The sequence below is a fragment of the Leptodactylus fuscus genome, chromosome 6 (assembly GCF_031893055.1).
Source record: "Leptodactylus fuscus isolate aLepFus1 chromosome 6, aLepFus1.hap2, whole genome shotgun sequence".
NCBI lineage: Eukaryota > Metazoa > Chordata > Amphibia > Anura > Leptodactylidae > Leptodactylus > Leptodactylus fuscus.
The window spans coordinates 75149227-75173392 of NC_134270.1; the positions used below are offsets into that span (position 1 = coordinate 75149227).

A 24166-nucleotide genomic window follows, 5' to 3' on the forward strand; every position below is an offset into this window, starting at 1 on the left:
TGTTTGTTCCTCAATCACGGAAAAACCGCTCCACCGATTTGGCTGAAATTTTCCACAAACATAGTCATTACACTCGATTAAACAATAGGCTACTTTTCGTCACAATAGCGCACATACGTTTGTGCCAGGACCCCCACAAAACCCAAACTCACACCACCATCTCTGCAATCTCACACACTTTGGACCATAGCAAGCCACAAAATTCATATTGCCCTCTACAGCCTAGCCCCTAACTCCACACAATCACATATACATATACTTTACCACTTTGCCCCTCACCTTAACGATTCTCCAGGAGGCGCTCTTTAACGCTCCGGAGCAGCCATGTTTGCCGACCCCCACCACTCTGACAATCTGCGACACCGCCCACCCATGTCAATACCCCTAGGCGGTCTAATAAATGCAAAAAAAAAAAGTTTAAAAAAAGTAAAAAAAAAATATAAAAAAATAAATAAAAGGATAAAAAATTCAAATCACCCCCCTTTCCCTAGAACACATATAAAAGTAGTTAAAAACTGTGAAACACATACATGTTAGGTATCCGTGCGTCCTAAATCGCCCGCTCTACAAAGTTATACAAATATTTTTCCTGTTCGGTAAACGCCGTAGCGGGAAAAATGGTCAAAAGTGCCAAACCGCCATTTTTTAACTGTTTTGATTCTTCTAAAAATTTGAATAAAAAGTGATCAAAGCAATAACATTTCCCGAAAATGGTAGAACTACAAAGTACACCCGTTCCCTCAAAAAAAGACGCCCTATACATCCCCATACACGCATGTATAAAAAAGTTACGGCTGTCGGAATATGGCGACTTTTCAAAAAATAATTTTTTAACACAGTTTTGGATTTTTTTTTAAGGGGTCAAAATGTAAATAAAACCATATAAATTTGGTATCCCCGGAATCTTAACGAAGCACAGAATACAGGGGACATGTCATTTTGCTTGCACAGTGAACGCCGTAAAACCAAAGCCCGTAAGAAAGTCGCAGAAATGCATTTTTTCTTCAAATCCACCCCATTCTGAATTTTTTCCCTGCTTCCCAGTACATTACATAGAATAAATAATGGTGGCATCATGAAGAAAAATTTGTCCCAGGAAAAATTAAGACCTCATATGGCTCTGGGAGCGGAGAAATAAAAAAGTTATGGGGTTTAGAAGGAGGGGAGTCAAAAACGAAAATCAAAAAATGCCATTGGCGGGAAAAGGGTAAATACTTCTGTCTCAAAGTCACTTTGTAAAGTTTCTCACAACACCGTATAAAATAAATACAAATAAAATAAATACAAATTAACTTCAACACAAAAGTCTTACGTATTCTCTGAATTACAGCAAAAACAAGATACAAAGTTACATTTCATATCCCATACCATATACACACTACGAATCCTTACCCACGCCTGTATATACCCACTTCTACAATCACCGCAGACGAAGTCGCGGGTACCAGCTAGTAAAGAAATAAATGTGACAGTGATGAACACAAAAGTGCATTTAAAAACCCATGAACCGGCTGACGCGTTTCTGGGTATGCTTTACCCCTTAGTCATAGCCATGGCTATGACTAAGGGGTAAAGCATACCCAGAAATGCGTCAGCCAGTTCATGGGTTTTTAAATGCACTTTTGTGTTCATCACTGTCACATTTATTTCTTTATATTGGATTTACCCATTTTTACATGGAAAATTAAAAGTTAATTTTTAAGAAAATCTCAGGAGTGCGGACTGGAATACTTTTTCTAGTATTTGACCCTTCGTCTTTCCTTGGAGTCCGGGACTATTCAGCCGTGCACCCTGAAGATTGTGCCTGAGGTGAGCCAATGTTTTAACTTCCCCTCTTTTTTCTTCTTACGTGCATTGGTATTCCGTCTGGGGGAGTCCGCATGGGAACGAATGGAATACCAAACACAATTGCAGGCGCTGTGCAGTAAAATCACACGGACCAATAGACTATAATGGGGTCTATGTGCTAGCCGTGCGCTGCCCGCACGAATCATGCAGGCAGGAAAGTAGATTGTGAACTACTTTCCTGTCCGCATGATCCCTGCGGAGATCTGGCAGCAAGTACACGGACCCCATTATAGTCTAAGGCGTCCGTGTGCTTTCACTGGCACACCACTTGCAGTTGCGTTTGGTATTCCGTCTGGGGGGGGGGTCCTCATGCGGACTCCCCCGGATGGAATACCAACGTTGATGTGAATGAGAAGTTTTGAGAAGTGTATTTGGTTTTGTTGACAGTCTTTAAGTAAATTACCAAGCTGAAATGGTAGTCCAGTTTCAGACAAATATAGGGAGATTAATGTTATTGTTTGTATAAATAAAATTTGGACAATTTTCCAATATACTTTCTGTATCAATTCCTCATGGTTTTCTAGATCTTTGCTTCCTGTCATTTTGTTAGGGAACCTGATGCAACAAATCACTCAGTAAGTCCTGGGCAACTAGAATCTCCAAGCGCTGAGGCAAAAACAGTCCTGGGTGTGCTACGCTCTCCCAACCGGAGCTGAACCAGGCCCCTGAATTCATCAGAGCTCCTGATGGTGGAGTTGGACTTGGTAATAGTCCGAGGCCCGGATCTGCAACTGCCCAAAGAGCGACGCACACCCAGCGAACACCAAGAAGGAGGACCCAGAAGGACCCAGACACTAACCTTAGAGTGAAGTCCAAGAGAGCGGGAAGGAATGGATAGGAGGGTAATCCAGGGAATACACGCAGATATCCGAGGACAAGTTCTGTGGTCAAACAGGCCAGGTCGATAATTGGAGGTCACGAGGTAGCAGAAGGCAGAGGCAGAAGCGTAGTCAGGGAAGCCGGGTCATACACAGGAGATCAATGGAGTAGCCAAATCAGGATCCAAAAGGGAGGTCAGGAAGGTATCAAATCAGGATCATGGAGGAGAGGTCTGTAAGGCAAGCCAGGTCAAACAATCCAGGGAATCCAAGAGCAGGGACAAGAGGCAGGTGACAGGAGAGGAGCAAGAAAGGACGCTAGAAAGCTGATACAGTGGAGTAATGAATAACCAGAGGCGGGCCAGGACCAGAATGAGGCCTAAGTAGCCCCAGGTCCGCCACTGATCCGCCTAACCCAGAAGTTCTGGCTCCAGCACCAGGGGAAAACCGGAACCTCCGCAAACTCCAACTGAGGCCTCTGGCCTATCCTGCGCCAGAACCAGCAGCCATTCCGGTGCTGGACACAGAGCGGGCCGGGAGCCTTCATGCAGCACAGCGGAGGCCCCGGCCTGACCTAACACATTTATTGCACTTCATTCTTCCAATGGATAGAAAAATCAGATCATGGTCATGTGATGAACATACAGGTACACAGCGCGTTATAGTCACAGCACAGTCATCACACTTCTGTCTGATCAAGAGCAGTCCACCTGTGTGTATATCACATCACTATGGACTGATTTATATATCACAATCATAACAGCTCTCCAGTGAGCTTCCAGGTTGAAAATCTGGGGCCATATTTACTGTCTTGCCTGCTCTCCATACCATCGGCTTTTCAGCTGTCAAGGGGCAGGTTGGTCAGAAAATATTGAGAAGTGCGCAGTGGTTTCACCTCCTTTTTGCTCCTGCCAGCACTTTGGAAAGAACCCTTCCCCCCCCCCCCATCATTTCAGACTCAAAGCTATTCTCCATGCTGCAAAATCCTGGATGAAGGCACCGGATGGCTGGAGTCTGTTCTTCAAATGAGTGGTGCTTCCCATGACTCAGACCCTTCTTCTCAGCCATCTGTGTGGCTCGGCTCTGAATCCCTTCCAGTGTGTTCATGTAGTAAAGCTACATAGTCCCAGCTATCCTTTCTCCCCCGCATGGCTATGTGGATCATAAGTTCACTCTCACTGTTGGCTGCCTGAGACTGTTGAAGTGCTTGTAGCACAGAGCTCCAGAACCTGCCATTACCACCAATGTACTGTCCCGGGCAGAGGAGTCTGTGCAGGCACTGGTTTATTCTTGCGGCAGCCAGTGATCCTCCAGCATCCTCTTCCGGTCTCTTGCTAACATCATGCACCCTGGGGTCACCTTTGATGCCCAATTACAGGTCACATAGGGTGCTCTGACATCATGATGCTTTGAGCGAGGAGAAATGAAGCAAGGTGAGTAAAACTGTTTGTTAATTTTACTCACCTTCTCTGGGCCTCCACCTATTATACTTTGCCATCTGAGGAGACCCCAGAGTAAAAGGGTGCCCCTTACACGGCGTAGCATGCCGCTCCTTTAGACACGTATACACGTGTCTGAGCACGGCACTTCAAAACAGAGCCCATTGATTTCAATGGGTGCTGATATACGCGCGCTACCCATTGAAATCAATAGGTAAAAAAGCCTCCGATTGATTCCAATGGGTAGTGCGCATATATCGGCACCCATTGAAATCAATGGGCTCTGTTTTGAAGCGTTGCTTGGACACGTGTATACGTGTCTAAAGGAGTGGCGCTCTACGCTGTGTGAAGGCACCCTAATAATGTTTTGTGGGTGACAAACATCAAAAGTTTCCAGTACAGGTCAAACTGAAATTTTTGAACAGTATGGGACGAGTTCCACTTCTACAGAAATCAGAGTTAGAAGGGTGGTTAGTGCTGCTCGTTGGAATCTTTGGCAGTCACTAGTCCAGCTCTGCAGATTCCAACCTCTGCTTCATTCACACAAATGGTCTTCATCCCATCTGGTAAGTTGGCTGGCTCACAAGTATGGTCTAATGTTCACAGTAACGTAGGTGGCGATGTACTTGTATTAAAATCTATGGTTGCTAAAATAGAAAGTCATACTAATCTGATCAGTTCCCCCAGGGTATTAGAAATACTTTTTTTGTGCAGTGGAGTGAAATTAAGTATAATATGGTCAAAGAGGAATTTTGAAACTGAAGTTAGCAAAAACCTTCAGCAACTGGTTTAAGGTCTTTCTTTATGCTGTGCATTCTCTGTTGACAAGCCTGAAAAGGCAGTTGAATCCTTTGTATATTTGGAAACCATATTTTTGGCCCAATCGCTTTACAGGGGGACTCAGCTTGGTGGAGATGTGACGAGGAGTTCAGGTGCTCCCTGGCCATCAGGCCAAATCTTGGTTGGGCATCAAAGGTATTGATGTCAAATTCAGTTGATTCAGATGCTGTGCTTTTTAAATAGAGTCACAACACTCACAAAAGCACCACAGTACCTTCAAACAGTTGACCAAAAGGGGCCCTAGGTGTTGGACACCTACAGATCTCTTACATCTCTTAGACTGTTAGGGCCCTGCAGAACAGCTGTTTCCAACAGCATGCAGCTTCTAGTATTGTCTCCATGCTAATAATCCCAGTTGTGCGTATTAAAGCTGTCACTATTAAGAATACTCTGTAGGGAGGGTGTAGGGGGCCCAGGACAAAAGTTGTACTGGGCCCCCGAGACTTTAGTTACTCCACAGGCAGTAGACACAAACTATCTTTGGTCCATGTATAGTCCACAAAACTCACTTTGTTCATATAATGTTTGCAACATATAAAGTATATTTTCTCTAAAGTTTCTAAATTCTAAAAAGATAGGGAATTAATACTTCATCATAGCACTATAACAGGGGCATAACTAGCAAAGACTGGGGCATAACTACAGAGGTATAACTAGCAAAATTTTAACTTGTTCCCCCCTAAATGCCATGGCGCCTTCTTTCCTGGACCCCACATAGTATAACACCCTATTTACACAACTATAATGTCCTAAAATGGCCTCCAGTATAATATTCTGACTGGGAGTGGGCTTGGCAGTAGTTGCCTGGGTGGTTGGGTGGAACTACCACACACAGGGTTTACTTGGTCTCTGGCTAGTCATGAAGTTCAGGCTAGCCAGTTTGTTTATTTGTGCAGCTGCTCTGACTGCATGCCTCTGTGAATGTTAACAGAGCGCACCTGGTTCTTTATTTTAGCTGGCAGTGACAGGAACTGTTAGCCTGTGTTCACACCAGGTTGGTTAGTAGTCAGTGGCCCAGAGGGCTCCGTAGGGTTTGGTTTGTTTTATTTTTTTAATAAACCCTGCTCCCCGTGGATTGGGGAGGCCACTGGAGCAGCGCTGCTCCAGCAGCCTCCCCTCATGCTCAGGCAGAGAGCAGGTCCTCTCCGTGCCTGCTCTCTGCCTGCGAACGGTGCTAAGCCCCGCCCCTCATTTCACCCCGCCCCTCCGTTCAGCCACGCCCCCTGAACTCCGCCCCTCCTCTCGGAGGGCAGCCTCGGGCAGCGAAAGGGGTAGGTTCACCCCTGGAGCCGGCATACGAGCACTCCCCATTGAAATGAATGAGCTGCTTTTTTCTCTACGAGCGCTCTTATTGAAGTGAATGGGAAGCGCTCGCGTGTACGGCTCACTCGGCTCATTCCGAGCCATACATGTGAGCGCTTTTCATTCACTTCAAAGGGAGCTCTCGTAGAAAAAAAAGCAGCCCATTCATTTCAATGGGGAGCGCTCGTATGCCGGCTCCCATAGAAATGAAAGGGATCTGCTTTATACACGCTGATTCTGAACGTGTTTTAACGTTCAGAATCAGTCAGCATATCTGTAATGTGAAGGGGCCCTTAGCGCTTCTTTTTGTGTATATTCTCCATACAATTCCTTTTTCTGCAGGAAACATAGCTAACTAAGAGCTATATCGGTCAAGAAAACCTTAACCACTCATCTTTGCAAAAGAAAGCTTCACATGACCCACATGCAGTAACAAGGTAAAGTAGAAGGCATTTGCATTGTTATAGCAGATTGATATATAAGTTTGTTACCATGGTACTCCTTAGCTGTAGAAACAATACAGTAATTGATTTTGTGTAGAACAAAGCAATATAGTTTAACATTTAACTTCCGCATTAGCTTGGAGAGTAATTACCTAAAAACTTCAAGTGTACCAAATGGACAAACCATACTAAATATTTCTGTTAAATGAGAGCTGCCCCTAGAGGGAGCCAATGGATTCTATGACTGGAGGCTGCACAATGAGTATAAGCAAGGGCTTTGTAGCTCAGCGGAAGGAAAAGGAGTCCTGACCTTTTTCTAGATATATTGTGAAGTTAATCAGCAAGGAATTGTGGGCATCAACGGATAAGACTATGAGTTAAGTTAATGTAATAGGTTTAACTGCAGTCCTATGTAAAACCACTGATTACAGAGAGAGGGGAACTCTACTCAGAGTTAAACCCCTTATGGATCCTATAAAGACTGCACTTGCTGCTTGTATTGTACACAAGGATAAAGCATGGTAATTACAGCACATGCAATTTCTATGGGGTCCATGAGAAGAGGAGGTTTAGTTCCTTGAGAGTGTTCTAGGTTATGTAATGTGAACCTCACCTGGACTCCCCTACATCAATGTATACCTATACACAGAACCGTGGATAATTCTATGGCATTATGCTAACTCATTCCTATTTCCTAAGCATATATCGAAGCCAGTCCTCTGTACACAATCTCCTTGATTTCAGACAAAGCAGACAATGTATACCACACCCAGAGTGACTGCATCTCATAGTCAGGTTACCTGTGACTTCTGAGTTCACACCCTGTACGTTACCCAGGCAGGTGACAGCTGTTTATGGTGCAGGTGCTCCATCGTACTCTCTGAATGCTGGAACTGTATAGGAGCTACTAAATGAAACAAACTGTGGCAAAAGGTAAGGTCATAAGTGTCTAGTGATCAGCCTATGGTATGTACAGAAGTGCTAATGAAATGTATTTATCAGGTAACAATCATGATGATTAGGATCATATATTACGCATTCATGTAGTATTGCTGTTTGTTATCTGGTACAGGATTTATATATTCTAAAGGACTTCACAGTATTCCATCATCAGTTGCATTCTGGTATGTCAGTCTTAGTTATTTCTTATGGACTACCTTTATATTTAGGATATTTTCTATAATAAAAAAATAAAAAAACATGTTCTACAACAAACTGCTAAAAAGATTAGCTTTTTAGACAAATCCGAGCGCTACAAAGAGTATCTCTTGCTCTTGAGGACCTGACACTTTTGTTTCTTATGGTCAAAGTGTAGTGAGCCTAAATATTATGCTTCATTTTTCTGTGATCTGGCTACAGTGGAATTGACACATGTCAAGCTGGACGTATGTCATAAAGGAAAGGGACGGTGGGGAGCACCTTGTGATCAGCTTATTCTTGGGGACCCTTCTAGTTAAAAGCAGACAGCAGCAGGCAACAATGTGGTCATCTTGTTCTTGGTGATCCTCTTCATTAAAAGAGTACCGTCTAATGATCAGCTTATTATATCATTAAAAGGAAGCAACCACAGGACACCTTGTAACCAGCATATTCATGTGAGTATCAGCAGGACACTTATTGAGCAACTAATTGTTGGGAACCTCTCTAATTAAAAGGGCGCAGCAGCAGTACACCATCTGATCAGATTATTCTTGAGGATCCTTCTCTATAAAAGGCAGAAGCAGGACACCATCTGATCAGATTATTCTTGGGGATCTTTGTCATTAAAAGAAAGCAGCAAGACACGTTGTGATCAACAAAGCAATTCCACAGGTTGCACAACCTGTTTAGTGTTGTAGATAGACAAATGTCTGAGGCATAGTCCCTTTCCTTTATGACATACTGTACGTCCAGCTATAGGTGCAGGTTCACTTAAGTAGTAACTTTATATCTAGGCTCAGCTGCTGCAATATAGCTGTAAATCAAGGAAGAAGATACTGGCTTAGATGGGTTGTATACTGGGCCCATAATAATACACGGGAGTGTGCACAGAAAATAATGTGTAGCACACTAACGAAACACGTTTGTGTGCATGTGCAAGGAAAGCACAACATTTCCGGAGGTAAAATTTTTAAAAACGCAACTTTTCTGTATCTTAATTTTTCCTGCAATATGTGGATGAAATTAAATGAAACTGCATTTTTTTTCTACGGCGTTTCAGCATATGCCAAAAACACTGCATTTCCACAACGTGTGGCCTCATCCTGAAGGTGCTACCTTCTCATGTTCTGGCTAAACCGGAATCTCAAGCGCACAGAAACCATTTTTGTGCCACAGATTGGTGTGTTTGTCACAAAATATGACATTTCAGCCTCTCTATTAATTATACTGTTAAAACAGTACACAAAAAAAGTATACTGCACTTTTTTTTTTAACATGGAAGTCTATCAGTAACAGCTGTAACTGTATACCTATACAGTATCATTCATCAAAGGCCCAGAGAGATACATTTGTAATGGGTTGAATTTATGATAGTCAAATCCCTAATAATAAAATAAAATAAAATTAAAAATTGTTTAATAAAGAAAATTAGATAATACTATAATTACAGATGTTACAGATAAGTCATTTTACCCACAATGAAATGGGGAGCATCATTGTATATTATTCACCCATATACACCCATCTTTGTTCTCTGATTACCCAAGGTTGCTGAGTACCTCTTCATGGTCCCAGCTGACAGTATATAACATACCATAGATCTTTATACCATCTCTGGGTGTAGTGAGAGCTGTGATCTGTGCTAGCCCAGTTGCAGATGACAATGTGCTTTTTCACTGCCATAAATTAAAGGCAAGGGCAGCGCATGGGGGATGTGTGGATGTTGCCTGTGCACTGGCCATGCTTCTGCGGCCACTTTCATTAAACGAATAAGGGCCGGAAAATAGCAAAGGAATAGGACCTGTTCTATATTTTGTGGCCGGAACTTCGGCCCGCACACGTGAGCGTGTAATTCATAATCATGTGTACGAGCCCATAGAGATGAATGAGTGAGTGTACTATATCCGTGAAATACACAGACAGAACACTGATCTTGGCCACAGTCGTCTGCAAGAGGCCTTAGAGTGCCTTCACACGGAGTTTACATTCAGCTCATTCAGACGTGTAAACACGTGTCAAAGTGACCGCTGTAAAATACAATCCCATAGACATCAATGTGTGCCAGTTTTATGCGTGCTACACATTGAAATCAATGGGTTCAAAAGCCTCCCATTAATTTCAATGTGTAGCGCGCGTAATACTGGCACACATGAAGTTTATGGGGTTGTGTTTTACAGCGGGCACTCTGACACGTGTTTACACGTCTGAATGAACGGAGCGTAAACTCCATGTGAAGGCTCACTCAAGCTGCATTCCCACAGCGCTTTTCACAGAAAGGTCGCAAACTTTTTCTCTGTGGACTTTCTGCTTCAATTATACCTATATGAAAAACGCCAGTGTTTCCTTAGATATAACTGACATGCTGCAGTTTACAAAATCCACAGCAGATTTTTTTTCTGCAATGTGTGGATGGGATTAGCTAGAATCCCATCCACTTTGCAGGAACTGTAGAATGCAGTGTTTTTGGCTGCTGCATTTACACAACATGGAGCCCCTGGACTTAGGCTATATTCACATCAGTACCATCCACCTGAAAATCAGTGGAGGAAACATCCTGCATAGACTTTCAGTTTTATAATAACGGACGCTTGGATGACTCCATTATAGTCAATGGCATCTGTCAGACTCCATGTGTTACTGCTATTTTAGCCGTAATGAACCCAGTGTAACCAAGCTGAATATGACTGTACTTGGGAAACAAAGAAACTGAAGTAATATATACCAACTTCCCATAGATGGACATCCAGGAAATACGCACACACTAATCAGTAACAGAAGTTAACCCTGTCATATCAGATCAATAAGACATTTTGATTTTCTTAAACATACATGTCCTATTACAGCCCATGACGTATACAGACGCGAGAGGAATGTCTCAACATTCATTGGCTCCTGGTTCCAACGTCACTCCGGAGACTTGGTGATCTGGATGAGCTTGGTTATATATATCTGACCTCTTCCGGTCTTGGTGTTGACTCTTAGTACTGGAGCTCACCATCAGAGCTAGGGAACTGCAGCTTTTACTGCATCATCTCAATATTTGTATCTGCACTACTCTGCTTATTCCCATATTGCTCCTGATGAGCCCTTCGTTATTTTAAAGGGAACACGTTGAGCATAGCCTACTTAAGTGTGGGGATCCCCCTTTTTATTTTGAGTATCTCCTTTGGGTATCTCCTTTGAGCATATAGTTTGGAAGTATTTACTCCCTATAAATTGTATTTGGTTATTCTGTGCATGACCATGTTTTTTTTTTCACATATGTCATTACATGTATTTAGGGATCTATATCCTTTGTAGGGGACATTCTGGGGCATTACCCCATTCATACATCTATGGAGATGACTTAGATACATATTGTGGAGTGGAACAATCATTACTAGTGTGGGGACAACCACTGAATAAGGACTGTTACTCTCTCATGCAGTGTCTTATCATCCATTACCACATTAACCATCATTTTTTCATATTTTGGATAGCAGTGTGAGGGTTGCCCTACTTGGTATATCCTATATAATTCTATGTTCCAGTCTTCTAGCCCTTATTTTATGTTATGGGAATCTTGTTATATATGCCCTACATTATGATGTCCTCCGAGTAAGTTTACATCTTCACATTATAACACTATATAGCGGACGTCCATGTTTTATTAGCTTTTAGATTAATAAGGATTCCATTTTATTTATTTTATTCTTTTCCTATACCATTCCCTTTTGTGAATTGGAACCAGTACTCCAAATGGTAGTCACTGTCTATTATTGTATGTTCTAATAACCTCATTCTTGAGATGTAGGTTATGGAGATATAACCCTCATTCTGACCTATTATCAACTATTTATTTTCATACTGTACTATGGCAGGTATGTCTGATGACGTCAATTCTGAGAAGTTGCCCGAGGAAACAAAAGCAGTGTTTTCTGTCACACACTGAACAATAGGGGTCTGTAAAGGAGGTATTCAAATACCTAACTGAGGTCTATAGGGACTTTTTAGGTGGGAGGTCCAAGGATTAACCAAGTACCTTAATTATAAAATCATTGCGAGGGTGCTACATCATCCGGTTCAACTGACTAAACGTGTTAGGTCTGCAAAACTTTGCACCTTATGGGAGAAGGAGATCACTAAATCTTCCTTATGCCTCACCACAATAGAAGAAGAGAAGGTTAACTTATCAAAATGTTCTACTTTTTTTTTGAAAGAAACCATTCACAAGCCAAAATATTCGGGGGGGATGCACATTTTCCAAAGTAGGAAAAACAGTTACAAGAGAGTGGGGATCCCTCTTTCATCTTGGGGGGTTTCTCCTCTAAGCATATTGTTTGGGGGTATTTACTCTTTATATAGTACAATTGGTTATACTGTGCATGACCACATTTACAAAAAAAATACTTGTGATCATTATATTTATTTACTGATCAATATCCCTTGAAGGAAACATTCTGGGTTTTTACCCCATTCATACATCTATGGAGAAGGCTTAGATACATATTGCGGAGTGGAACAATTATTACTAGTGTGCCGACAACCACTGAATCAGGACTATTACTCTCTCATGCAGCGCCCCATCATCTATAGCGACACTATCCATCATTTCTTCATATTTAGGATAGATATGAGGTTTACCCTACTTGGTGTATCCTATATAATATTATGTTCCAGTCTTCTAGTCTTTCTCTTATATTGAGGGGGTCTTGTTATATATGCCCTTCATTATCAGATGTCCTCTGAGTAATTTTACATTTTCTTGTTATTACGCTATATAGCGGTCAGACACGTGGTATTTGCACACAATTATTTTTTTTATCTTTTAGATGAATAAAGGTTACATTTTATTTATCTTATTCTTTTGCTATACCATTTCCTTCTCCAAATGGTAGTCACTTTCTGTGTTGTATCTTAAACAAATAAGTCCTGTTACAACATTGAAAGGATTTTTCAACATATACATTGCTTGAAACAGGTCCTAAAGTAAACCTAGCAGTCTAGGGTTTACAGTATGACCAGTTATATACATCCAGTTGGTATTTAAGGGGGTTGTTATGGATACTTAAAGCCTATCCAGAAGACAGGGAATAAGTGTCTGATTTCTAGGGTCCCTCAGTGAACAGGAGGACGAGGGACCAAAAGTTCCCTTAAGGCCTTCTTGTGAATGAACTGCCAATACGCTTGAATGACCTGTACTCCATTCACTTCTACAGGGCTGCGCGAGCACTGTTCTCGCAAGCACACTGGCAGTCCATTTGCAAGAAGGCCTTAAGGAGACTTTCAGTTGCTTGTCCTCCTGATCACTGAAGGACCCAGTGATTGAAACCCCAATGACTGGACACTCATTGCTGGTCTCATGACACCACTGCAGGTCAGAAAGGAGATTACCTGCACCATACCTCCCAACTTTCAAAGAACAGAAAAAAGGACAGAATATGCTATGTGCGCTGCAACAATTTTAGCCCCACCCACTTCTGCAATGACTCCACCCAGTATATTGCTCCCACAGTCACCCTAACATTACATGCCCCCACATTATAATGTTGCCCCCCAATTGCCCCACAGTATTAGGTCCCTCCCCTCGTGACCCAGTTTAAACTGGGGGTTAATAGGGGGGACATTAAAATGGAACAGCTGAAGGGGGACATTAACAGTGGGGGTACTTAAAGGGGAACAATAAATTAGTGACAGGTGGAGTGGGACATTAAACAATGGGGGTAGTTGGAGGGGGACAATAAATTAATGGCAACTGGAGCAGGACATTAAACTGGGGGCAACTAGAGGGGGACATTAACTGGGGCAGCTGAAAGGGGAAATTAAACCATAGGGCTGGCTAGAGGGTGATATTAAACTAAGCGCAACTAGAGGCAGACAGGTTACCCAAAGATTAATGTCCTTTTTGAATTTCCCCCAGGTTAATATCTCCTTTCAATGACCCCCATCTTTTAATATCCCCCTCCAGTTGTCCCCAGTTTAATGTACTCCCTTCATCTGCCTCCAATTTCATATACCCTCTTCATCTGCCTCCAGTTTAATTTCACCCCTTCATCTTTCCCCTAATTTAATGCCCCCTTCATCTGCCTCCAATTTAATGTTCCCCTTCATGTACCCTAGTTTAATGCACCCCCTTCATCTGTCCCCAGATAAATGTCCACCCTTCATCTGTCCCATTTTAATGTGCCCCATTCATCTGCCCCTAGTTTTATGTTCCCCTGAATTTGCACCCAAAGTTTAATATAAAAAACCCTGGAGTGCACGGGGAGCACAGAGGTAAAGTAAGAGCTCCTGCTTCATTCACTGTTGTATTCTGTGTCCTCATCTGTGTCCTCCAGACGCAGATGAGTTGAATCCAGGACATATTCCCAACTGGGACCACAGGACAGAACCCAGAATACGGGACTGTCCTGCAGAATTCAGGATAGTTAGGAGGTATGCCTGCTGCATTGTTTACATCATAACACTTTTTCCAGGCCAAGGAATAACATTTTTTGTGAGACTTCTACTTTAAGCAGTGGTATGACATTGTGAAGTTGAAGGAAATGGTTGTTATTAACAGCCAGACATTCCAAAATAAATGTTAGCCAACTTTGTAATTTTGGCCTAATTTTCAAAATTAGATAGCCAGGACACTCCCATCCCACCCAACCCCCAGATCAGTTGTTCAAATATTACAAGTATTTCAAGTATTGGTTCCTGATAATGTTTACATGCCAGGAGCCACACTCCTCATTCATTGTACAAAGTGTAACAGCGGCTTTATTTACTGCAACACTGTCCTATTGAAGGCTAAGAGACACCACAGCAGTACCTAAACGCACTTGAATGAAAAATTTTAATAGCATGCAAATCTGCATGCTCCAAAAAAACCCAACCCAGGTGACTAAAGCTTCTGGCATTGTAATGTACGCAGAAAAAGGTCCCATTTGTTTATTGCTATACTGTATACCTGTCACACTTAAATTAAGCATTTCAAAAGACTGCCCGGGGGCCTGAAATCTTGTATTTCAGCTTTCCCTCCTGATGTACTTTTCTCGGTCACGTGAGCAATGTCACTCCTAGCAGGAGGAGTAGCATGGGATCAGTGACATGAGCAAGAGTGGGTGCATCAAGAGGGCAGGCAGAAATACAAGATTTCTACAGGCAGTCTTGTGAAAAGCTCAGTGTCAGAGTAACATGTATGCAACAAATATAATATGTGGGGCTTTCTGCTGCATTTAATACAAAACAAAACAAAGGAATCCACCAATTCATCAAATCAAGTGTCTTCATTTATGAGTGCTTATCTGTGATTCAACATATCTAAAAAAAGAAAAATCATTTAGTACAAGGAAATTATATGTATTTTATACCAGACTAGAATTGGTCTTATCACCAAGTACACAAGGGCAGAAACCAGAGAAGTGATGATGACGATGATGATGATATATTAGGTGGTGGAATGTCCCCAAATAAGTTACCAATTAATAAGATAGAAAACCAGCAGGTAATAAAATAACTTTTAATTGGTGACAATCTAAAAATGCCTGAAATTCAGCACTTGTCTTCCACGCAGACAGACTCCGTATCCACTAAAATTGGAGCAAGTGAACAACACTGTAGCAATTCTACATCTATCACAAAACCACAAGAGTCGCTTGTGAAGGTTTAGTGTTCCTAAATCCATAATATAAGATGATCTTGCTGCCAGATTGGTGTATCTGAGCGTATTCAAAAGGGCAAACCTGGTAGCGTATTTTCACCTACATATGATAGGCCACATGCGCATTTCCTGAATGATCATATCCTGAAATGCTCATGGGGCCTACTACACTGGGGTGATGATTGTTTTTGAGCTGGATAGCCTATACTGAACATTATGTAATAAAATTGACCTTTCATGTAAATGGTGTTCATATCATCATGGTTGCACTGCATGTGTCTTTTTTCTAGGCAGTAGTGCTCCCTTTGGTCCCTAGGAGTTACTATTAGAGAATATTGAACCAGTAGTAGAATACCTGCGGCTTCGCTCGCGTAAAATATGTTAAATTGTTGGCTATGGTAGCTAAAGTAAAATTTTCAGTGTCACAGTGAAATTGCCATTCTCACAGCTACAGTAAATCTTTTTTTTCCACTTTAAATTTTTATTATTTTGGCATTTTCCTAATTTGTTGTAACATTGATGTGAACAACAACTTTTTCTTTAATTTCATTGTTTTTATTGATTTTACATATTCAATATACACTCACCGGCCACTTTATTAGGTACACCTGTCCAACTGCTCGTTAACACTTAATTTCTAATCAGCCAATCACATGGCGGCAACTCAGTGCATTTAGGCATGTAGACATGGTCAAGACAATCTCCTGCAGTTCAAACCGAGCATCAGTATGGGGAAGAAAGGTGATTTGAGTGCCTTTGAACGTGGCATGGTTGTTGGTGCCAGAAGGGCTGGTCTGAGTATTTCAGAAACTGCTGATCTACTGGGATTTTCACACACAACCATCTCTAGGGTTTACAGAGAATGGTCCGAAAAAGAAAAAACATCTAGTGAGCGGCAGTTCTGTGGGCGGAAATGCGTTGTTGATGCCAGAGGTCAGAGGAGAATGGCCAGACTGGTTCGAGCTGATAGAAAGGCAACAGTGACTCAAATAGCCACCCGTTACAACCAAGGTAGCCAGAAGAGCATCTCTGAACGCACAGTACGTCGAACTTTGAGGCAGATGGGCTACAGCAGCAGAAGACCACACCGGGTGACACTCCTTTCAGCTAAGAAGAGGAAACTGAGGCTACAATTTGCACAAGCTCATCGAAATTGGACAATTGAAGATTGGAAAAACGTTGCCTGGTCTGATGAGTCTCGATTTCTGCTGCGACATTCGGATGGTAGGGTCAGAATTTGGCGTCAACAACATGAAAGCATGGATCCATCCTGCCTTGTATCAACGGTTCAGGCTGGTGGTGGTGGTGTCATGGTGTGGGGAATATTTTCTTGGCACTCTTTGGGCCCCTTGGTACCAATTGAGCATCGTTGCAACGCCAAAGCCTACCTGAGTATTGTTGCTGACCATGTCCATCCCTTTATGACCACAATGTACCCAACATCTGATGGCTACTTTCAGCAGGATAATGCGCCATGTCATAAAGCTGGAATCATCTCAGACTGGTTTCTTGAACATGACAATGAGTTCACTGTACTCCAATGGCCTCCACAGTCACCAGATCTCAATCCAATAGAGCATCTTTGGGATGTGGTGGAACGGGAGATTCGCATCATGGATGTGCAGCCGACAAATCTGCGGCAACTGTGTGATGCCATCATGTCAATATGGACCAAAATCTCTGAGGAATGCTTCCAGCACCTTGTTGAATCTATGCCACGAAGAATTGAGGCAGTTCTGAAGGCAAAAGGGGGTCCAACCCGTTACTAGCATGGTGTACCTAATAAAGTGGCCGGTGAGTGTATATTATGTAGTATAAACTATTACAACTATTTTAACTATTTTGTTTATCAAAAATTAAAATTTCTGCCCCTTACACAAACATATAAAACCTTTATACCCAATTAAGAAGGTAGTACAACCCTTCCCCCTCCCTCCAGTGTCATCTATAAGCAGTTCACGGACAAAAGAGTACAATTGGTTTCCAGTTACACAACTATCTATTGTAGGGCTTTTTAGTAACAATGTTTCTGGTTTTACCTTCAGGTGCATACCGTATATTAAAAGATTTTTGGGGTTACCCACTCAAGAGCAAGCAACGTACCACTGTCCATGTGAAAAACACAGGCTCTCCAAATGAATACTGGCTACTTTAAGTGATTGACCTTGTGCTTTGTTTAGGATAGGTTCACATGGGGTTTTTTTGGACCGGAACCAGAGGCGGTCCAAAATACGGGTAGCTGCGACTAGATGCCTGTGCAGTGTACCGGCATCCAGTCGCGCACTCCGCTCCAGATTAGGCCCAAATGAATGAGTCTAGTTGGGAGGGAGTGTCTTCAGGCGGATGCCACGAGGTGAAACGGCCTGAAGAATTAACATCTCGCTTCTTTTTCCAGGAGCCGGAACAAAATGTTTCCTGCGGCATTTCCGCAGCAGGCAAGTCGCGACATTTCCGGTTCGTGGGGCCCCAGCCTAAGCGTAAATTCACACAAGTCTTTTCGGTCAGGATTTTGAGGCGGATACAGCCTCAAAATCCTGACCAAAAAACCCTGTGTGAATTTACACTTAGGCCCCACGGACTGGAAATGTCGCGACTTGCCTGCTGCGGAAATGCCGCAGGAAAAATCACGCCGTTTTACAGTACTTGCAAAGTGGATGGGATTCATGCAAAAAAATTGCTGTGAGGACACGCTGCGATTTCCAAAACCGTTGTGGTTTTGGAAATCGTAGCATGTCAATTATATCTACAGAAATGCAGGCAGCTTCCCCGTAGATATAATTGTAACAGAAAGTCCACGGAGGAAAACTCAGTGAACTTTCTGTTCCAAGCGCTGCGGGAAAAACCACAATGCGTTCATGCCGCTGTTGTACCTGCAGCGCTTTAGCACTGCATTTCCAGCCCATGCTTTAAAGTATTAGCAAATGCAAGACAGATTGGGAACTGCAGATGCTTAAAATTGAAGGGCATGTCGCTTGGTAGCAACACCTGACACTGATAAGAGATATAATAGGAGGAATAATACAGACCAGCCCTCACACAGTATTAGGGTCCATTCACACGGAGGAAAATGACGCTGTATTTGGCGCTGAATTTTCAGAGCTGAAAAAATGCCTCCCATTCATTTCAATGGGTTTGGCTAACTTTTTTTTCCACTCGCGTAATTTTCCGCTAGCTGAAAATTCAGCGCCAAATACAGCACCATTTTCCTTTTTTGGCACTGATTTTGATGCTGAATCCGCGTCAGAATCCACGTGGAAAAAACATTTCCCCATAGAGTTCTATGGGTTCCACTCGCTTTATTTTTCCACTTGCGGGAAAAAAAAGCTTCCTTCAGGTGGATTCCGCCTGCAAAAACCAACGCAGTTAATGGGTGGGATAAAGTCCACGTCGGGGATTTGAGCGGAGAATTGGCAAAAACCGCATGGAAAGAAACGCTAGCAGTTTTTTTCAGGGTCCATGCATTGTGCTGAAAGAAAAAAAACAAAAACAAAAAAAGACTCAAAAAATGCTCCAAAAACGCTTCCAAAAATCCATGTCTTAATTCCCAAAGCGGTTTTTTTCCTCGACAAAAAACTCGTTCTAGCAGAAAAAAAACCCATGGGAGGCTTTTTTTCGGCACTGAAATTACACACCAAATTCCTCACCATTATCCTCAGTGTGAATGGATCCATACTATGACCTGAAGGAGCTGACATCTCAGTAATGAAAACCGCCTCACAGGCAGACTTGTGTAGTTGCCCATAGCAACCAATCAGAGCTCGGCTTTCACTTTACCTCAGCAGCTTTAGTGATGAAAGCTCCCTGTATAGTCAGCAATCATGACAATCTTACTATCAGGCAGTTTTCGCCTGACCAATATTGCTGCTCAGTAAGGCTGCTTGCACAATACAGGAGTTTTCACAGGTTTCTGGGCCGTGGATTCAGGAGCTCCATAGACTTCTATGGAGCTGCAAACTTCACAGCTTTGTGCACAAAGAAGTCTATGGAACTGCAAAATCCATGGCCTGGAGGCCCGTGAAAAATACTGCCATGTGCAAGCATCCACTAAGGAGACCAGACGTGTTTTGTCAGTGCGTACTTGTGTATGTGTGTGTGCACGTGTGTGGTCCGTGTGTGTGTCTGTGCATGAATGTGATCAATGGGTATGTATGCGTGCAGCAGTTGTGTGTGCTCTGTTCGTCCGTGTGTATAGTGTGCATCCATCCGAGTGTGTTTGCATGCATGCGTGCTTGTGTGTGTGCATGTGCTATTTATGGGGTGGTGTTGTGGTATTTGTGGGTGGTGTTTGTGTTGTCTGTGTCTAGAGTGGTCTGGTGTTTGTGTGGTGTATTGTGGTATTTGTGTGGTGTTGTGCTTGTGGGTTGATGTATGTGTGCTGTGTGATTATATATGGTGTTTTTGAAATGTTTGTGTGTTGTGTGTGGTGGTGCGGCCGCTTTAGCAGCGACTCTTTGGCGTCATCGCTATAATCCGTCCCTGTCAGTCACAACTGTTGTTTTCCCCTCACCGCTTTCACTTTCACTTTCACATTTTCCCATTATATGTATAGGGCCTAACTTCGGGGGCCACAATCTCATGGCGGGGGGACGCTAGCGAGATGTAACGTGCGCAGTATTCTGCTCCGGTGGGTGGAGAGGGGCCCAATTTCACCCAAATCAGTTGAGAACTGTGGATTTATATAGAGTAGACTACTACAGAATTTGAGTTTTATATATATAGATAATACTGTATATGTCCATTACCATTTCGTAGCCATGACCTACCATGACCTGATTGAGTCTATTTCCTAAATGGGTATTAGGATACAGCAGCAGTTTCTCTGTAACACGTGTCGGTTGTTATGACTGACAATGTAATTTAATCATTTGGCCCTTCTGTATGGCTTGCAATTAATTCATGTGCTGATACAACGTATATTGGGCTAGATTTATCAATCCCTCTATCTAGAGGGATGATATTGTAAGGCACATTTGGTGCAAGGTCCTTTTTGGCACCAAATATAAGCCACAATCCCCATTTCATGCCTCGCTTGCCATATTGTGCAAATGTAGGCGGAATCAGACATGCCAGCGCAGAGACGCCTAAACCCTTCATATAATGTGAAGGTAGACCATGTCCATTCTTATTTTTATACATGCTTTATACTGCTTAAGAAATTATATTTTTCTTTGTGCAACGTTTATACATTAAGATGGCGCCTGTATCCAGTACCACACCCAGATGCTGACGCACATGATCGTCATGTGGTTTACAAGAAAGACAGTATCATTTCCTGGGAACTCGAAAGCTAAAAGATGTTGAAATTTAAGAGCCAATGACTGATCGCCAGTGTATTTGGATACAAGACGTATATGCTTACAGCCTGCCGTTATCTTATCTTTCTTGCATTCCTGTATAAAAACTGTAACTTCCTCAATAAACCTCAGTACTGTGTGAGCGCCCAGTTGCATGGACTGAGATTGAAACTGCATCAATGTCAGTGTTTATCTTTGTCAGCGCGCACATGCATGATTGATTTGGAGCAGGTGACTGACCACTGGAAGTGACCCGTATTCTGGCGGAGGTCACTACCTCAACAATACATTATAACTCTTTTTCTGGGATGGGTTATAATGGAATCCAGTTCTTAACTTGTGTAGGTTTCTGTCCTGGTGCTGGGGCATGTGGCTTTATGGTCCGGAGCCTCTTCATAAATCACTTGCTCCCTGCACCAGTCAGGGCTTTTATTAAGGCTGGTGTGTGAAACACTAGTCTTAATAAATCTGTCCTGTTATGTATGGATTAATATTTAACCTATACAATTTTATTCCAAATTGTTATTGATTAATGAATTGTTTTACTATCTATCTATCTATCTATCTATCTATCTATCTATCTATCTATCTATCTATCTATCTATCTATCTCTTTCCCTGCCTCCAGTTCGGTGTAGCAGATGTAATAATATCATTATATCGTGCCTATCTGCACCAAGCCAGAAACATCGTGGTGAATACTAGAGCAACGAGCAGGCCCCACCATTGTATTCAACTCTATTGGCATTGTAAGCATGGACATGCCATTCCCAGACAGCAGGACATGCCTGGAATTCAGGACTGCCCAGTGGGATCCAGAATGACTGACAGGGGCTCCACTGTCATAGGGCCTGGTGCAGTGCACCACTTGCCATATGGTTATGCTTTAAATATCATATTACAATTAAGAATTCTCACCCCAGGATTTTTAATATCGGACAATGCTTATTTGTTAAAAGGATCTTTGATTAAAAAGTTGATTACATTGTAAATGGCTCCTAGAACCCCCTACAACCAGTCATAATCTCTTGGAGAATTCAGCAGTAAATGTTCAGCAATAAAAATAAAGGAATATGCTATATCCATTGAAATCACTAGGTTGCTATACAATGCACCAGGCCATTTGTCGCCACTTTCAGACTAATTGATGAGGGTAAAGAATGGGACCAACCCTCTGTGATGAATATATGTATATGTTTAATTTTAACCAGATAATGGCCCTCTAAAATGTATTTGTCTTGGTTTTTAAGATAGTTTTGTTGCTGTGCAACTGTAGCACTTACACAAATGTGTCCTCTAGAAGAAGTGGTTACTGAACAAGATCACCCATGGAGTACTTTAGAAACTAATATAAAGGTTCTTACATTACCATAATCCTTACTCTTATAGCCTGTTACATATTTGTCTATAATCTTTGACTACATATCTATGTATTTATTTTCTTTTTCTTTTTCATTCATAGCTGGACCCCCTTCTAAAATGAACAAACGTTTTTTTTGGTCTACTGGAATAACCCTAGGTGTCCTTGTTATTATGATATTCTCCTATAACTACCACGTCCACCTGGATGTTAATATGTTCAATACGTTGATGAGAGAAAGGACTATGAAAAACATCTCTGAAGAAAAAGTTCTTAAAAAGGAAACAGATATAGTAGTAAGTAAACCCAAACCACTGACGGGTATCTGGACTGTCAATGCTATCGGACGTTTGGGCAACTTAATGGGCGAGTATGCAACGCTATATGCCCTTGCCAAGATGAATGGTCACCAAGCTTACATTTTGCCACAGATGCATAACCAGCTGTCAAAAATCTTTAAAATTACACTACCCACGTTACAGCAAGATGTCATTAACCGTATCAAATGGCGACATTATGGACTTCATGATTGGATGTCTGATGAGTACAGGCACATTGAAGGCGAGTATGTCAGTCTTAGTGGTTACCCTTGTTCATTCACTTTTTACCACCATATAAAGGATGAGATTCTTCGAGAATTTACTTTCCATGATTTTATCAAAGAGGAATCTTATAATTATCTTGCAAAAATTAGAGGGGACAGGAAAAATGTCACTTTTGTCGGGATACATGTCAGGAGAGGTGACTACGTGCATGTGATGCCAAACACATGGAAAGGGGTCGTTGCGGATAAGGGTTACTTGCAGAAAGCCACGGACTACTTCAGACAGAAGTATGAAAACCCTCTCTTTGTGGTGACTAGCAATGGGATGGATTGGTGCAAAGAAAATATAAACAGTTCACTGGGTGATGTCCACTTTGCTGGAGATGGACAGGAAGGTTCACCTGGTCGGGATTTTGCCTTGCTGGCACATTGTAACCACACAATCATGACCATAGGGACATTTGGTATTTGGGTTGGTTACTTGGTTGGAGGAGAAACCATCTACTTATCAAACTACACTTTACCTGACTCTCCATTTCTCAAACTTTTTAAGTATGAAGCTGCTTTTCTTCCAGAATGGATTGGGATTCCTGCAGATCTCTCACCACTTCTTAACAAAAAGAACCCTTAATGACTACTCACATGACTCTCTAGGTGAGACCACGAGGACAATATTTGTTATAGAGAGACTCTCATTGCATCTTCGGATCCTTATTTGTATTGCTATTATGCCACAAGGTTGAGCTGTTACAATTTTACTTCTTCTCCAGTCCTCAGAAGATTATCTTTTTTAAATTATTAATAAAAAACAAAAAAACATTTGGTTGCCAAAAACAAAAGTCAAAAACTTAAACTCCAGAATGTAAGTTATTTCCAAGAATGAAATGTACATTAGATCCCACATAAAGGTGATCAACCAAACTTCTTTATTTTATGTAAAAAGGATAGTCCACTTTCTACAATTGGTGTTCTGTCCTTAGGACAGGCCATCAATGATAGATCTATGGGTGTCTGGTACCTGGGCCGCCCACAGATCACCGGTACTGAGACAGCACGGCTCTCAATAATGTTTACATACTTCCGAGCTTCTCATTTGCCATACAAACTGTATTAGTGAGTGTAGGTACTGTAGTGCTGTCCCATTAAAGGGCATTCCAGTCTCTTGTCGATCTTGGTCTTGGGGTAATTCGCTAGGTATCTATGATATCAGAGTATGGTGATGCTCAGATTTACTTGTGGTGATTTGTATTACTTGGTCATAACTATCATCTTTTAATAAATTCCCCAGACCATTGATTTATACATACAGATAGGCATATTGAGCTGGTTGGTTTTTTTTGTTTTAACTGTTTTAACTAAAATTACATGGTAATAAAATTTTTATTATTTTTTCAACATTGGGTGGAGCGTTTAATTTAAATGTAAGCTTCTTGCCTAAGGCTAAAGCCCCAAGGTGTGGTAACGCAGCATTTTTCCTGCTGCAGATATTCTGCAATATAAGCAAAGTGAATGAGA

The 24166-nt window shown here is 42.1% G+C and overlaps 1 protein-coding gene across 1 annotated transcript; it reads left to right on the forward strand.

The window, feature by feature from the left end:
- The first annotated feature begins 7518 nt into the window (after positions 1-7518).
- On the forward strand, positions 7519-23282 carry LOC142209580 (galactoside alpha-(1,2)-fucosyltransferase 2-like). Its single transcript, XM_075278589.1, has 2 exons — positions 7519-7623; positions 22210-23282. The coding sequence occupies exons 1-2, from the start codon at positions 7602-7604 to the stop codon at positions 23280-23282; spliced, it is 1095 nt and encodes a 364-aa protein (XP_075134690.1). The 5' UTR covers positions 7519-7601.
- The last annotated feature ends 884 nt before the right edge of the window (positions 23283-24166 follow it).